This window comes from Chelon labrosus (genome assembly GCF_963514085.1).
Source record: "Chelon labrosus genome assembly, chromosome: 17".
Taxonomy (NCBI): domain Eukaryota; kingdom Metazoa; phylum Chordata; class Actinopteri; order Mugiliformes; family Mugilidae; genus Chelon; species Chelon labrosus.
In genome coordinates this window covers 26,414,804-26,431,329 of record NC_140350.1, presented here as the reverse complement: position 1 = coordinate 26,431,329, position 16,526 = coordinate 26,414,804, and the positions used below count along the sequence as shown (strand labels likewise).

The 16,526-nt window shown below is 45.3% G+C and overlaps 1 protein-coding gene across 2 annotated transcripts in view; it reads left to right on the top strand.

Moving 5' to 3' along the window:
* Window positions 1-14,985, top strand: part of LOC311502959 (arf-GAP with Rho-GAP domain, ANK repeat and PH domain-containing protein 1) — a 17,070-nt gene extending 2,085 nt beyond the window's left edge. Inside the window, exons 2-25 of one of the 2 annotated variants that reach the window (XM_084565426.1) lie at window positions 1,342-1,421; window positions 1,499-1,557; window positions 1,871-2,350; window positions 2,460-3,282; window positions 3,360-3,464; window positions 3,587-3,691; window positions 3,781-3,841; window positions 3,939-4,059; window positions 4,370-4,634; window positions 4,869-5,068; window positions 5,525-5,610; window positions 6,496-6,678; window positions 6,767-6,835; window positions 7,205-7,304; window positions 7,386-7,442; window positions 7,841-7,967; window positions 8,143-8,242; window positions 9,592-9,793; window positions 10,926-10,971; window positions 11,069-11,274; window positions 11,858-12,067; window positions 13,144-13,249; window positions 13,808-13,949; window positions 14,364-14,985. In XM_084565426.1, the coding sequence (XP_084421552.1) occupies window positions 1,342-1,421; window positions 1,499-1,557; window positions 1,871-2,350; window positions 2,460-3,282; window positions 3,360-3,464; window positions 3,587-3,691; window positions 3,781-3,841; window positions 3,939-4,059; window positions 4,370-4,634; window positions 4,869-5,068; window positions 5,525-5,610; window positions 6,496-6,678; window positions 6,767-6,835; window positions 7,205-7,304; window positions 7,386-7,442; window positions 7,841-7,967; window positions 8,143-8,242; window positions 9,592-9,793; window positions 10,926-10,971; window positions 11,069-11,274; window positions 11,858-12,067; window positions 13,144-13,249; window positions 13,808-13,949; window positions 14,364-14,417 (3,987 nt within the window). In that variant the 3' untranslated portion in view covers window positions 14,418-14,985. The remainder of the gene's footprint in view (window positions 1-1,341; window positions 1,422-1,498; window positions 1,558-1,870; window positions 2,351-2,459; window positions 3,283-3,359; window positions 3,465-3,586; window positions 3,692-3,780; window positions 3,842-3,938; window positions 4,060-4,369; window positions 4,635-4,868; window positions 5,069-5,524; window positions 5,611-6,495; window positions 6,679-6,766; window positions 6,836-7,204; window positions 7,305-7,385; window positions 7,443-7,840; window positions 7,968-8,142; window positions 8,243-9,591; window positions 9,794-10,925; window positions 10,972-11,068; window positions 11,275-11,857; window positions 12,068-13,143; window positions 13,250-13,807; window positions 13,950-14,363) is intronic. The other variant, XM_084565427.1, reaches the window with a different exon arrangement.
* The last annotated feature ends 1,541 nt before the right edge of the window (window positions 14,986-16,526 follow it).

The window sequence follows — 16,526 nt, the reverse complement described above, 5'->3', positions numbered from 1 at the left end:
ACACCATACCAGACCAGTACTTCTCAAATAGTGGAGTCAGGTGGACTTTCAGTATTAGTGTCTTTATTGATGCGTGAACGAGAAACAAGCCTCCAGTCACTAGACTTAGACTTAGACTTAGACTTCTTTAATGTCCATAAAACTTACATGAAATGGAAAATTGTCTAGGTGGCAGCAGAGCTCAAACTAATCAACAGGCTGCCTGTTCAAAACAGTAGAAGAAGAACACAGGAAGCGCATCGTTGACTTTACTTCTCTAGTCCGATGCTCTAATCATGTCCGATCATGTCACGTCTTTTACGTCTTGTCATCCGTGGAGGTTAAAAAAGTAACGAGCCTGTTTTTCAAATGTAAGGAGTACAAAGTACAGATATTTATGTACAAATGTAGGGAGTAAAAGTAAAAAGTCGTCAGAAAAAGAAATACTCAAGTAAAGTACAGATACCTGAAAAATCTACTTAAGTACAGTAACGAAGTATTTGTACTTCGTTACTTGACACCTCTGGGTAACCCTAGCTACAGGGGGTAACCCAAACTATAGGGAGTAACATTAACTCTAGGGGGTAACCCAAGCTATAGGGGGTAACCCAAGCTATAGGGAGTAACGTTAACCCTAGAGGGTAACCCAAGCTATAGGGATTAACTCTATCTACAGGGGGCAACACTAGCTATAGGGGGTAACCCAAGTTATAGGGGGTAACGTTAACTCTAGGGGGTAACCCAAGCTATAGGCAGTAACGTTAACCCTAGAGGGTAACCCAAGCTATAGTTTTTAACCCTAGCTACAGGGGGTAACTCTTGCTATAGGGGGTAACCCTCGCTATAGGGGTTAACGCAAGCTACAGGGGTTAACCCTAGCTACAGGGTGTAATGCTAGCTATATCGGGGTAACCCTAGTTATAGGGAATCACGCAAGCGATAGGGGGTTACCCGAGCTATAGGCAGTAACTCATGCTATAGGGAGCAACGCTAGATATAGGGGGTCACCTCCACTATAGGGGGTAACGCTAGCTTTAGGGGGTAACCCTAGCTACAGGGAGTAATGCTAGCTATAGGGGGTATCACTAGCTATAGGGGGTAATAGTTAAAATATGCATGTTGTTGATATCTTTCGCTTATTGAGTAAAACCAGGTTCATTCTTGTTGTTTACCTTGAATGAATTCACTTTCTTTTCCAGACACAGGTTAGACATCAATATGTAAACATTTCTTAGTAAAGAACTGAATGTTTTATTTAATGTTGGTGGAGGGTAACTGCTGGGAGCAGCTGATTGGTTGTTGACTATTTAAAGTGACAGGATCAGTGATCAGATCCACTAACGGGCTCTTCCTCTCCCCCAGATGACTCCTCCTCCTCTTCCTGTCCCAAAGCCTAGAGCTCGTTACCTGAGGGACAGTCGGAGCTCCGCCTCCTCTCTGGAGTCAGTTCCTCTTTGATTAATTCTCTTTTTATTGAACTTTAAGCACAAAGTGATGAGATTTGAAACTTTCCTTTCAGAGCTGTGACTGATGAAACCCTGACGCCTCTTCCCTCTAACGGAGTTCAGCTAAGCACAGGTAAGCAGGGTCATGTGACTCTACCGTGCAGGTAAATTCCTCAGGTGCAGAACATTTCCATGGAAACAGAGAGGTTCACAGATTATCGGGGAGCATCATCATCGCTACTAAGCATGTGCAGATTTAATCCTTTCACAGAATGTGTCGTTGAATGTTAGGAATACACATTAGAAAACGCTGACGTTTCCAGTGTGAACGGTTCAACCGGTTTGATGATTATCTGAAACCAGTTTCTGGTCTGAGGGACAGGATGTACCGATCCCATCACACATCAAAAATCCATCAGCTATGTTACAAGGTTCTTATTTTGTAGAGGTGTCCTCTTCCTCAGATGACGATGCTCCTCCTCTTCCTCCTCCTCTTCCTTCTCCCGGTGTCTCCCACCATGATGTCTTCTTCCCATCGTTGGCCGGCGTCTCAGACATCATCGCCACCAGCATCCCCCCATTGGCTGGAGTCCTCACCACCATCGGAGGCTCTGCCCCCACAGCTGCCTCAGCCCCAACGGCCCCCCCGTCTGTAGACAGCATAGCTAACAGCATCGCTGCCCAAATACCAGATTTAGCAGAAACTGCTAGCACTGTGGCTAACCCGACCACCCCCCCCACCACCAGCATAGGTGCTGCTAGTTTAGACAGCATTGTTAGCTCACTGGCTAACATACCAAGCTTTTCAGGCATCATTAATGACTTAGCTAACCAGGCTGTTAGCTCCTCCCCCTCAACCCCGCCCCACTTAGAGGATAAACCACACCCCCTCTCGCTGAAGACTGACACTGCAGGAGATTATACAGGTACAGCATCAATCAACCAATCAATCAATGACTTTAACCCTCTAACACTGTAACATCTGTGTCTGTGTTGTTCTCATATCTGTTATATATATGTTATTCTCGTATCCAGATGTGTCAGCGCTGTCACAGCTGGTGATGTCAACATTAGACTCTGTGGCAGACGTCAGCTTCCCGCCTGTAGAGGGCGCTGAAGGTTTCGGCTTCCCGCCTGTAGAGGGCGCTGAAGGTTTCGGCTTCCCGCCTGTAGAGGGCGCTGAAGGTGTCGGCTTCCTGCCTGTAGAGGGCGCTGGAGGTTTCGGCCTCCCGCTGGTAGAGGGCGCTGCAGGTGTCGGCTTCCCGCCTGTAGAGGGCGCTGCAGGTGTCGCCTTCCCGCCTGTAGAGGGCGCTGCAGGTGTCGGCTTCCCGCTGGTAGAGGGCGCTGCAGGTGTCGGCTTCCCGCCTGTAGAGGGCGCTGAAGGTGTCGGCTTCCTGCCTGTAGAGGGCGCTGCAGGTGTCGGCTTCCCGCTGGTAGAGGGCGCTGCAGGTGTCGGCTTCCTGCCTGTAGAGGGCGCTGCAGGTGTCGGCTTCCCGCTGGTAGAGGGCGCTGCAGGTGTCAGCTTCCCGCCTGTAGAGGGCGCTGCAGGTGTCGGCTTCCCGCCTGTAGAGGGCGCTGCAGGTGTCGCCTTCCCGCCTGTAGAGGGCGCTGCAGGTGTCGCCTTCCCGCCTGTAGAGGGCGCTGGAGGTGTCGGCTTCCCGCCTGTAGAGGGCGCTGGAGGTGTCGGCTTCCCGCCGGTAGAGGGATCCAAAGGAGAAGACAACTACGTCACTGTTTTGGCATGTTGGACGAATCAAGAGGAAGCTGACAGTGAGTCGTCCAATGAGGACCAAGATGCAGGTCCCGCCCCCTCTGGATCAGAGGAACCAATGCGAGGAGATCCTACATCTGAGAATAGGTGTGTTACATAGAACTACACAACCAATCACAACTAACCCAGGATTCACTCACAGTCACTGTTTGTTTGTTTCACAGCATCTCATCCAATCAGTTGCCTCGTTTGGTCCCAACTCGACCGGCCCCGCCCCCTCCTCGTACAGCCGGCCAATCAGGAAAGAGTGTGAAACAGAAGATCCCCAGGTTAAAACTAACACAAATACATACTACATAAATACATGACATAAATATAAAATACTACATAAATACATGACATAAATATAAAATGTACATTTTCTACATTATTCCATATGTTTGTGGGGCAGAGCTGCCACCATCAGAGTGTCCAGGAAGAAAGGAGGAAGAGGAACATCAGCTCCTCTCAGTGCTGTGGTCAGAGCGAGCTGGTTGGACGTCTGGAAGGGATTCAGGTAGAGATGGATGGAGGGATGAGGAATGGAGGGATGGTAGATGATGAATGGATGATGATGACCAGATGAACCTGTCTTCTCTCTAACAGACATAATGTCTTATGGGCGATGTTGGACGGACAGCTGATGTCTCTGTGGAAGAAACGTACGGTAAGTCAATTTTTTGTATATTTGACAAGTCCCCTTGTCCCCTTGTCCCGTCCTTGTCTGTCAGTGTATTGATGGGTGCATTTGTTTTGTTGACCAGGACCGGTTCAGTGAGGTGATGTTTCACGTGTCCAGTATCACCAACGTCAAGCAACAGGACAAAGGACGGTTCTCAGTTTACTTCAGGAAGAAACACTATGACTTCATGGCTCATAATAACGGTGAGATCCCTGGAGGACACGGTAGGACATCAGTAGGTCACTATCAGTAGGACATTATCAGTAGGATGCATTACATCAGTAGGACATTATTGGTATGACAGTATCAGTTGGACATTATCGGTAGGACATGTTACATCAGTAGGACATGTCACATCATCAGGACATCATCAGTAGGACATCATCCATCATCCATTCATCATCATTAGAACATGTTGCATCAGTAGGACAGTAGGACTGGAGATCAGCTGACAGATGAGGACATTCCTCGTTCTGTTTCAGTGTCTGACGTATTTTTATTTCTGTCTCTCAGAGGTTCAGGAAGGTTGGGTTTCGTCTCTGCTGGCTTCTAGAGGACAACCAAGCCCCGCCCCCCCAGAACTTCAGGGACCAATCAGCATCAAGGAAACTCGTAGCCGTGCCTATGCAGCTGTCTGGGGTCATGACCTCTGGATTTACCCCAACAAGGAGAGCTTCCAGCTGGGCATCGCCTCCTTCTCTGTCCCCCTGAACCTGGCCACGGTCAAGACCACTGGAAAGCATTCGTTTACCCTCATCACACCCTACAGGAGCTTCAGGTACCTGTCTACCTGTCTGTCTATTTGTCTGTCTGTCTACCTGTGTACCTGTCCGTCTGTCTGCATTCCTGTTTGTCTGCATACCTGCCTACCTGTCTACTTGTCTTCCTGTCAACCTGTTTGTCTCCCTGTCTACCTGTGTACCTGTCTGTCTGTCTACCTGTTTGTCTACATGTCTGTCTATGTAGCCCTAACTCCTTGGTCTGTCTTCCTGTCTTGTGACCCCGCCCACAGCCTGTCTGTTGATTCGTCCAAGGACCTGTCTGTCTGGTTGGACAGCTTGTCCTCGACTATCCGCAGTGCCCTGTCCTGCAGCCAGGTGGCGCAGCGTCTCTGGGACAACCCGTACAACAAGGTGTGTGGTGACTGTGGAGCAGCAAATCCTGAGTGGGCGTCGGTCAACCTGTTGATGGTCATCTGTCACGAATGTGCAGGTATGTTAGCATGGTTGCTAATGTTAGCGCTGCTGTCTCCACGTTACAGCTAGACTCTGTTCTCAAAGGTCTTCAATGTGTTTCTATCAGAATCAGAAAAGACTTTATTGCCAAGTATGTTTGTACATACCAAGAATAAAATAAAATAAAATAGTAAATATATACACTCAAATATACAAAACAGGAACATTCACAGTGGGATGGTGGTGGGTTTGATGTGTTCATGGGGGGTCCTGGCATTGTTCAGCAGACACAGCAGATGGGGAAAAAAATGGTAACCAACCCATGAAATTGTTTCTGTAACCTAGCAACAGTAACACAGAAAGTGACTTGACAAAGGGTAGGAGCCCTCTGATAGGTGGACAGCTGACCAATCAGACAGCAAACAAAGGGACGACAATAATAATATTGTCAAGGAAAGCTATTGATGCTAAGAGGTGATTTTAATGCTAACAGGTCAACACCGAGCTCTGGGCAGCAACCTGTCAAAGGTCAGAAGTCTGAAGATGGACAGCAAGATCTGGACTGAACCACTAGTACAGGTAAGAGGGGACTAAACTGTTCATACAGGTGACAGGGGACTGAACCACTAGTACAGGTGAGAGGGGACTGAACTGTTCATACAGGTGACAGGGGACTGAACCATTCATACAGGTTAGAGGGGACTGAACCACTAGTACAGGTAAGAGGGGACTGAACTGTTCATACAGGTGAGAGGGGACTGAACCACTAGTACAGGTGAGAGGGGACTGAACTGTTCATACAGGTATTAGGGGACTGAACCGTTCATACAGGTTAGAGGGGACTGAACCATTAGTACAGGTAAGAGGGGACTGAACCACTAGTACAGGTAAGAGGGGACTGAACCACTAGGCGTGTTTGACTTCATGCAGATCTGTGCAGATCTGACTTGACGTGATGCATGCTGGGTAGAACAAGTTCATTTTAACCAATCATATTCGAGGTCTATGAGCATGAACGCGCCTTCTAGTACAGGTTAGAGGGGACTGAACTGTTCATACAGGTGAGAGGGGACTGAACCATTCATACAGGTAAGAGGGGACTGAACTGTTCATACAGGTGAGAGGGGACTGAACCATTCATACAGGTAAGAGGGGACTGAACTGTTCATACAGGTGAGAGGGGACTGAACCATTCATACAGGTTAGAGGGTACTGAACCGTTCATTCAGGTAAGAGGGGACTGAACCACTACTATAGGTAAGAGGGGACTGAACTGTTCATACAGGTGACAGGGGACTGAACCGTTCATACAGGTTAGAGGGGACTGAACCGTTCATTCAGGTAAGAGGGGACTGAACCACTACTACAGGTAAGAGGGGACTGAACTGTTCATACAGGTGAGGAGGGACTGAACCCCCAGCACAGGTGAGGCCCTCTAACCTTGAACCTTTAATCTCCTCCCAGCTGTTTGTCATCTATGGCAACAGGCTGGCCAATCAGGTGTGGGCTCCAGCGGTGCCGGCGGCAGAGCAGCTGCGTCCAGAGTCCACTGATGAGGAGAGGTCAAAGTTCATCCAGGATAAATACAACAGGGGGCGCTACAGACGAGTTCACGCTCTGACATCCTCCCACTCCATGATGGATCAGGTGATGATGATGATGGTGATGATGATGATGATGATGATGATGATGATGATGGTGATGATGATGATGGTGATGTGTGTGTGTGTTTCAGAGGCTGTGTCAGGTGGTCTGTAGTGATGATGTAGAAGAAACGATGTCTCTAATCTGCTCGGGAGCAAAGGTCAGAATGATCCACTCAGTACAACTGTTTGCATGTTAGCATGTTAGCATGTTAGCATTTTAGCATTTTCACATGTTAGCATTTTAGTGTTCTGATCTCTGATCTCACACACACTCTGCGTTCGTCGTCCTGTGATCTTGATTATTCTAGTCATTAGTCTCTGTCCATTCTGGGATACCTGGCTGTATCACATATCCCAGAATACATTTCAGTTACCTGCTGATGATAAAAGGGCGGGGCCAGAACACATCCTGTTATTTGGACTGAACTTGGTCACATGGTTCTTTGGACTGGATCAGAACCTGGACGGAGTCATGTCCCTGATGTGTAGCTCTGTGTTTGTGTCTGATGGGTGTTTCCTGTGTGCAGGTGAGTCAGTCCGACCCACAGAGCCCCTCCCCCCTCCTGCTGGCTGAGAGAGCCAATCAGGCGCTGCAGACAGAGCTGCTTCGACTCAACGAGTACACAGGTAACACAGGTGATGTTGAGCTGACTCAGTGAACACCTCATGACTTCCTCTCACCTCCTGGTCTATTTCTCTGGTATTCAGATGTCCCGCCTCACCAGCCCCAGTCAGCCAATAGGAGACCTGACTCCACCCCCTCAGGTATGACACATGACGACGCCATCCAAAGTGAAAACATTAGGTGTGTTCGACTTCATGCAGATCTGTGCAGATCTGACTTGACGTGATGCATGCTGGGTTGAACAAGTTCATTTTAACCAATCATATTCGAGGTCTATGAGCAGAACAACCCAGCATGCATCACGTCAAGTCAGATCTGCACAGATCTGCATGAAGTCGAACACGCCTGTTTACTCACAAAGAGAGGGAAACAAGTCTCTGTTTTGGTTCTGATGTCCAACGGGGACGGACACCATCATAGGACTTGTTTTAGGCTCCGCCCTCAGGAAGCCAGGCTCAGCTGAGAATACGACCAATTCACACACGGATTCTTTCATTTGTGAGGGTTGATACTTGATTTATAAATAAATGTGTCGCAGGTGAGGAAGAGGAGGAGCTTCATGGGAAATTGGAGGAAGATCGTTTTCTCTTCTCGGTTGAAAACAACTCGGCCGCCTGCGATGTCCTGGACCTGAGAGAGGTTCTATCTGTGTTCATTAAGGACGGGTAAATAAACACAACTCTACCGGACTGGGTTCAAGGGTCAGGGGTCAACTCTAGAACCAAAGCAGACACCAGGTTTCCCTCCAGAGACCCGGAGCCTCAGGTTGAGAGACCGTTTATTAATCATATAAAACACTAACAGGTTCTGATGTAGTTCTGGTGTGGTTCTGTGTTTCAGACCGGCTCATCAGTTTGAGATGGTGACACTGAGCGATCAGTTGATCTGTAACGCTGACGACAAGGAGGCACTGCTGAGTCACCTGGTTCACATCCTGAAGGTAACGCACCCACATTTATCTGGTTCTGGTCTGGCATTCAGGTTCTGGGGCCTCATGTACAAAGACTTGAATGGATTTCCTACTAAAACGTGCAGCACGCTCAGATCCAGAAGCACATTTCCTTTGTTCATCCCAATCAACGCGGAATTGAGACACATGTTGTACCTGACCCCTCCCTGGCCACGCCCCCTTTTACATATGCAAATCACATTTACATTGACCCTCCACCTGAGATTCCCCTCTCTGCACGATCAGAAAATGAAAACATAAGAATGAGTAAGACGAGAAAAAAGAACTTCACAGAAAGAGAATTGGAGACGCTACTCACTGGAGTGGAGACAGACATGTCCTCTTTGACAGCTGTCCTCCACTGGAGTGGAGACAAACATGTCCTCTTTGACAGCTGTCCTCCACTGGAGTGGAGACAGACATGTCCTCTTTGACAGCTGTCCTCCACGTCCCACCATGTTGGTTAATGAAGCATCACATCTGATCTGATCATTGATGAATGAACATGTTTCATCATGTGATGGTTCTTTTATATCAATGTGTGTCCAGTCCATAGCTCTGATACATTCAGAGAACCGGCTCTTTAATGTTGACCTGTTCAGATGCATTGTGAGAATTTGATATACCTGGCTGACATGAGGATAACTCCGCCCCACACGGCTGGCATGGCTCTGCTCAGGGTCGACTGGCAAGTGTCACCAAAGGATCAACAGCTGTAGAAGCCAGCGTACGCCAGACATGACGTTGGCGTGAGGAACATACAAGTTCACAGACATTTCACTCTTGATACATCTGAACTTTTCCATGAATGAGAACGTACAGAGTGTTTTTGTACGCACGCAGCCTTCGTACATGAGGCCCCTGGTCTGGTTCTATGGTTCTGGTCTGGTTAAATCATTTAAAGATTATTTTAAGATCTTATCTAATTTCTCTTGAAGTCTCTTTGGTAAAACAATAGAAACGGTTTAATTCAGTTCAATTTAATTTTATTTATATAGCGTCAATAACAATACAAATCGTCTCAAGACGCTTTACAAAACCCAGCCTGAAACCCCCAGAGCAGCCTGAAGGCGACGGTGACAGGAAAAACTCCCTTTTAACAGGAAGAAACCTTGAACAGAACCAGAACCAGCTCATATGGAGGGACCATCTGCCTAAGGCCAGCCGGGTACAGACAGAAGAAAGAGAGAAGAGAACAGCAAGATAAACATACATCTGTCATAGATACACATATCTGACTAAAGCGTACATGTGGAATCTGATGATACAAACTGATGATGTTACATGACAGTTTTACATTTTAAATATCATCCGTAACCTTTAACCGTTCTTGTCTCCAGGTGATACTTCCAGGGGGCGTGTCTTATGCGGAGGTGGGCGGAGCATCAGCAGTCAGTAAAGTGTGTGTGGTTAAAGTGGGCAGAGCCTCTAGTCAGTCTGATGCCTGGTTGTTACTGTGGGAGGACGGAGTAAGCATTTACCCTGTCCACAGACACGCTATGCAGGTTCTGAGGATCGAACTGAGCATGCTCAGTCACCATGGTAACGGTCTTTTAACCACACCTCCCTTAAACTTTGTTTACTTCTCCTGAGATTGAAGAGCTAGTTCCAGCTGTCGGCTACAAACTGAAGCCTGAAGGAAAAATCAGTGTCACACTCACTGTGACATTATTCTTAAAGAAGCCACACAACACAGCCATCTTGTAGTAGAATAGAATAGAATAGGTCTTTATTGTCATCGTCACAAGTACAACAAAATTAAAAGTGCTCTCCTATCAGTGCATCATTCGATATAATAAAAAGAACAAATAATAATAAAAAAACATATAACAGCATTTAGCAGCATAAGTAACACACACAGTCATAAAACACAGTAAAGTGCATATTATTTTTTTGCAGCATTGAGCTTTGTTATTGCTGTTGGACAAAAACTGTGTTTGAGTCTATTTGTCCTCTGTACCGTCTGAAGGTAACAGTTCAAACAGGGAGTGACCAGGATGGTGGGTGTCCTTTATAATGTTCTGGGCTTCTTTGCGACAATGATGAACGTTAGCTTAGCATTGGCTACTCTGGTTCTCCAAATGTCCAGATGGAGAGTGGGCCTGGTTCTATTGTTACTAGAATCTTTGTGGTATTTCTCTAAACTCTTGGTCCAGTTCTAGTCAAGGGGTTGCTGAATGAGTTCAGAATGATATCATTGCTATCAGTGTGATTTCTACTCTCTGATCTAGAAGATGTTTTAGTTGATCACTAATTAATCAGACACAATGTTACTGACACTGAAGTCTGACCTATCCATAGAGACCAGGGTCCATGGAGACCAGGGTCCATAGAGACCAGAGTCCATAGAGACCAGGGTCCATGGAGACCAGGGTCCACAGAGACCAGAGTCCATAGAGACCAGGGTCATAGAGACCAGGGTCCACAGAGACCAGAGTCCATAGAGACCAGGGTCATAGATACCAGGATCATAGAGACCAGGGTCATAGAGACAAGGGTCATAGAGACCAGGATCATAGAGACCAGGATCATAGAGACCAGGGTCATAGAGACCAGGATCATAGAGACCAGGGTCATAGAGACCAGGGTCATGGAGACCTGATGGTTTAGAGTTTAACTGATGCAGGTTATAGTTTTTGTCTCTGTGTGGACGTTTGTTTTCTTTGTTTTCTAGAAATGGATTCTTCTGAAAACACCATCACCATGGTAACCACAGACAGGTGTGCAACATACACATTTAGTTTATAGACAACATTACAAATCAGCTCATGTTTCCTGGACCGACCTCAGGTGACATCCTGTTGTTTCTGTCCTCAGGAGTGTGTCGCTGCGTTTTGAGGAGGAGTACAGCTGTCAGTCCTGGTTCAACCATCTGCAGAGAGCTCTGACCAATCAGAGCTCAGCTCCTCAGCGTCCTTTTGTAGCCAATCACAGCTCAGCTCTGTATCCAAAGATTGACCTGTGGTCCAGAGGTTCAGTTCCACCGGCGATCGAACGCTGCATCTCCCACATCACAGCCTACGGTGAGCAGAACATCAGTCTCAGTTTATCCAGGTTCCTCTGATCCACATTAAACCAGAACCAGAACCTGAACCAACCATCATCATCCCCATGGCAACAGATGATGAAGGACATTGTTGAATTAGACTCATGCATTAATTGATGGATAGATGTTTACAGCAGCATCTCAAGCAACAGAAAAAGACACAATCGTTACAGAATTAATAGCAGAATAAAATAATATCAAATATATTCTTCCCATTGTCCTCTGAGACAAATTTCACCCGTCTTCAAATGTTTTCATGTCACATAATTCTACATAAATGTGGTCTACTGCGCATGACATCCAGACAGAAGTGTACAATATGAAGTAATTACTTGAAAGAAGTGTGTAACACAGAATCAGGTGACACATTTTATCTTAAGCTTTATAAATAGAAAGACAGACCGGATCAGATTGGAGACTGGAGGACAATATGAGGGCTGTATACAAGAGACCATAAGGAAGAACCTGTAGACTCGACCTTCTGACTTCCTGTCCAGTCACTGCGAGACAGGTCGTTGCTATGGAAACCACATCATGACAGGTTTACTGTTAAATGTCAGGTCTGAAGGTGGAGGGCGTCTACCGGCGCTGCGGCCTCGCTGCCAAAGTGAAGCAATTGGTGGAGGTCCTGATGACATCACCAAATTCCGCCCCCCTGGAAAGTCACGAGCAGGGTGTGTTGGACGCTGGCTCCGCCCTCAAACAGTATGTCCGCCAGCAGGAGAGGTTGATCCCTGAACAAGACCAACATCAGTGGCTGCAGGCTGCAGGTCAGTACAGGGTCAGTAGTCCAAGTACATGTAGTACTACTACTAGTGTATATATATATATATATATATATATATATATATATATATATATATACCTAAAATTTCAGTATCCTTCAGGATATTCTACATTTCTTTATAAAAATGACTCAAGACATCCTGAAAGTCGACAAAGAATCCGACCAAGCACATGAAACAGAAATATTTGACTAAAATGAGCCAATATTACATATCAGAGAGGAGCTCCTCTAGGATCCAATCAGAGTCCATGTGTTCAGAAGTGTTTCCATCAATGTAATGAGACTCAGATGTGGTTCAGTTCCTGGTTTAGTTTCAATAAATCAGGGATTTGTCTCAGTCTGGTCTTCACAACACATGTTTGTGGACAAAGGAGCTTTCTGAGGAGCTCAGAGAAAGAGTTGTTGTTGCTCATCAGGCTGGAAAAGGTTCCAGAACCATCTCTAAAGAGTTTGGAACCCACAAATAATGTCAGGACATCTGTCCATGAGCTGAATGTGAAGAGAAACTGGGCCATGCAGCAAGACAACGAGAACCAAGAACACAAGTGGTTCTACAAAAGAACGGTTAAAGAAGAACAAGATGAATGTTTAGGAACGGCCAAGTCAAAGTCCTGACCTTAATCCAATAGAAATGTTGTGGAAGGACCTGAAGCAAGCAGTTGATGTGAGGAAACCCACCAACATCTCAGAACTGAAGTGGTTCTGTTCTGAGGAATGGGCTAAAATTCCTCCAAGCTGCTGTAGACCACTGATCAGCAGTTACCAGAAACATTTAGTTACAAGGAGGTCACAGCAGATACTGGACACAAGGAGGACATGATATGTAATATTGGCTCACTTATAATATTTGTGTTTGATTGGGTTCTCTTTGTCTGTTTTCAGGACTGAAAATCTGTTTTTAATTGTTTTTTGTCAGAAATGTAGAAAATTCTGGGGGACCCAAACATTTTTAAGCAATATATATATATATATATTTACAGTTTATATGTGTATATATAACGTCCACGTACATGTATACTGCAGTAGTAGCAGGAGTATTAATTGCAGTAATTCTCTCAGTGATTTCAGACGAACGCAGCAGATTTAAAGAATACAGACGATTACTGCGACAACTTCCTGATGACAACAGAGCAACACTGAACGCCCTGTTTGGACACTTCTACATGTAATACACACTAACACACACTGTTACACTCGTCAACATTAATGCGTTAGTGCAGCAGTTCATCCATCAGAGTCCGAATCGATTTTAATTAAAGGTCAGAGACAAAACCAGGATCAATAGAAAATAAATAGAATCCAACTAAGACAAAGGCAGGAGATATATACACAGTTAGCTTCACCAACACCGACTCAAAACGTGCTGAGGTTACCTTTATATAGAGAAGAGGAGGAAAGGTGGAGGAGCTACAACCATTTCTATATATTCAGCTATTTTCAGGTGCTCAGACTGATTGGGCAGTTGGTTGGAAAACAGATTAATGGACCAATGTGACATGCAGATGTTTCCAAGCATCTTTTGAATCTGAAAACTGTTGCTGTGAACTCTTGTGTTCAAATGAGATCTGAATATAAGTTTAACAAACCAACAACACATCAGAGCCATTAGATCCACCATTTATTTCTACATGATCTACATCTGGAGGAAACAACTGAAAGCAGGTGTCAACAGTCAATGTTCAGCTGTTTACCTGTTTACTGACCCCTCCTCCTTCCACCTCAGGGTCCAGGTGTTCTCTCAGGTGAACAAGATGTCAGCCCACAACCTGGCTGTGGTCCTGGTTCCGTCTGTGTTTCAGGTTATGAACCAGGATATGATCAGACTCACCAGAGAGTTCATCATCCACCACACTCTGCTGTTCCTGGTAAATACATGACACACCTAATGCCACCTGAGATACACCTGAGATACACCTGAGATATCCCTGAGATACACCTGAGATATACACTTGAGATATACACCTGAGATATACCTGAGATACACATAAAATATCCCTGAGATATACCTGAGAAAGTTACTTGAGATATATCTGGTAGATGTACCTGCATATACCTGAGATATACTTGAGAGATATCTGGTAGATAAAGCTGGTATATACACCTGGTAGCTGTACCTGAGATGAAACCTTCATCATTAAGTCCAGTGTTTTCTGCTCATGTCTCATCATATCAGCTGAGTTGTAGATGAATTTACTAAACATCCTCCTGACATGTTAATGTCTGTTAGAGGATCAGCGTCATCTCAGAGTTCAATGTTGAACTGATTTGTTTTTCTGCAGACACCAGGTGGAGAGCAGACGGAGGAGGAGGAGGAACACGTCACCGTCTTCTGATGAAGAACATCAGCTGATGTTTTCTCACTTTAATGTTTCTGAAGATGAATTAAATAATCAAACACTATTTATCAAACTGACTTTAAAATGGATTTTCATGGATTTAAACAAATGAAATATTTAGTGAGATGAAATTAATCTTTTCTCCCTGTGTCTGCGTGGGTTCTCTCCAGGTTCTCCAGCTTCCTCCCACTGTCCAAAGACATGCTGGTTAGGTTCATTGGTGATTCTAAATTGGCCGTAGGTGTGAGTGTCTCTGTGTGTTAGCCCTGTGATAGACTGGAGACCTGTCCAGGGTGGATCCCCCCTCTAGACCAATGACAACTGGGATAGACTGGAGACCTGTCCAGGGTGGATCCCCCCTCCAGACCAATGACAACTGGGATAGGCTCCAGACCCCCATGACCCTTCAAAAGGTTACAGAAGATGAATGAATGAATGAATGAATGAATGAAATGAATCTCTTTATGACTCATCAGTTTATGTCTTATGTTTTGGGTGTTCATGGTTATTTGGGACAAACTGTAATTATCATGAACAATAAATGTGATAATGATGTTTCTGCTGACTTGGCGCCCTCTGCTGGAATGACAGTAAATCAACCTGGAAGAAACAAATTCATCTTTTAGTAACATATGCTAAGAGTGAAATCCACAGCCCTATTGACTTAATGCACCTTTTTACTTTATTTTCATCAATGGCAGAAAAGGTAGTTTATATTTTTTGGATTTCTCGTTTATTCATATAGCACCAATAACAATACACATTTTCTCAAAACACCAGCGTATCCTTTTAATTTAATTCAATTTCAATTCAATTTTATTTTTATAGCATCAATAACAATACAAATCGCCTCAAGACGCTTTACAAAACCCGGCCTGAAACCCCCAGAGCAAGCCTGAAGGCGACGGTGGCAGGAAAAACTCCCCGAGAGGGACACACAGCAGTAAACATGCTATACAGTAATAGCACAGAATAGCATGACTAGTAGTAGATAGGAAATTAGAGGACAAGAGCTCTGAGCCAGAGAAAAGAAAGTGGAGGATGCGAGAGAGGAGAGAGAAGAAAGAAGGAGGACATGTCCTCAGTGCATCGTCCCCCAGCTGCCTAGGCCTATAGCAGCATAACTAAGGGATGGTTTAGTCCAGCCCTAACTATAAGCCTGATCAAAAAGGAAAGTCTTAAGCCTGACCTTAAAAATAGAGAGAGTGTCTGCCTCCTGAATCCAAACTGGGAGCTGGTTCCACAGGAGAGGAGCCTGATAGCTGAAGGTTCTACCTCCCACTTTACTTTAGAACCTCAAGGAACCACAAGTAGACCTGAACTTTCAGACCGCTCCAGTGTCAAGGTGTGAATGAGATTGAAAGTTTGAATCTCATTCACACCTTGACACTGGAGCCTCTGACGGACAAGAGTCGTTAGAGCACCATTCATAGGGAAGAGGACAGGGACAAAACAGTCTCCCCTCAACAACAGGTAAGTACCCAGTCGTTAATGGAAATTAGCTGCACCAGTTTCTGGTTATTAGCATAACAAGCAAGTTTTTTCAGGAGGAGTTCCTATTTAAACCTCAGACTTCCCACCAGTCCCCTAGAAGTGAAGAAGCTACACGGATGAAACGTCTCCTCAAAAAAACTCTACAAGTCCAGTTGCATTTTTAATCCAATGAAGAGAAGCTAAAACTGGAGTAATATGATCTCTCTGGTTAATTCCTGTCAATGCTCTTGCTGCGGCATTTTGAATCAACTGGAGGCTTTTTAAAGAGCTATTTGGAGCCAGACAGTAATGAATTACAATAATCCAGTCTGGACGACACAAATGCATGAACTAGTTTTTCAGCATCACTCTGAGACAGGATGTTCCTAATTTTGACGATATTACGCAGGTGAAAGAAGGCAGTCCTGGTCACTTGCTTTATGTGACATTTAAAGGACATATCCTCATCAAATATAACACCAAGGTTTATAACAGTAGTATTGGAGGCCAAGGTAATGCCATCCAAAGAAACCACGTGATTAGATAATGAAACAGGGTTAGACTTTAAGCATGGGTAAACCTGAATTACCACCCATCCTCTCCTGAATTAGAGGATGGGTGGTAAAACTTAAC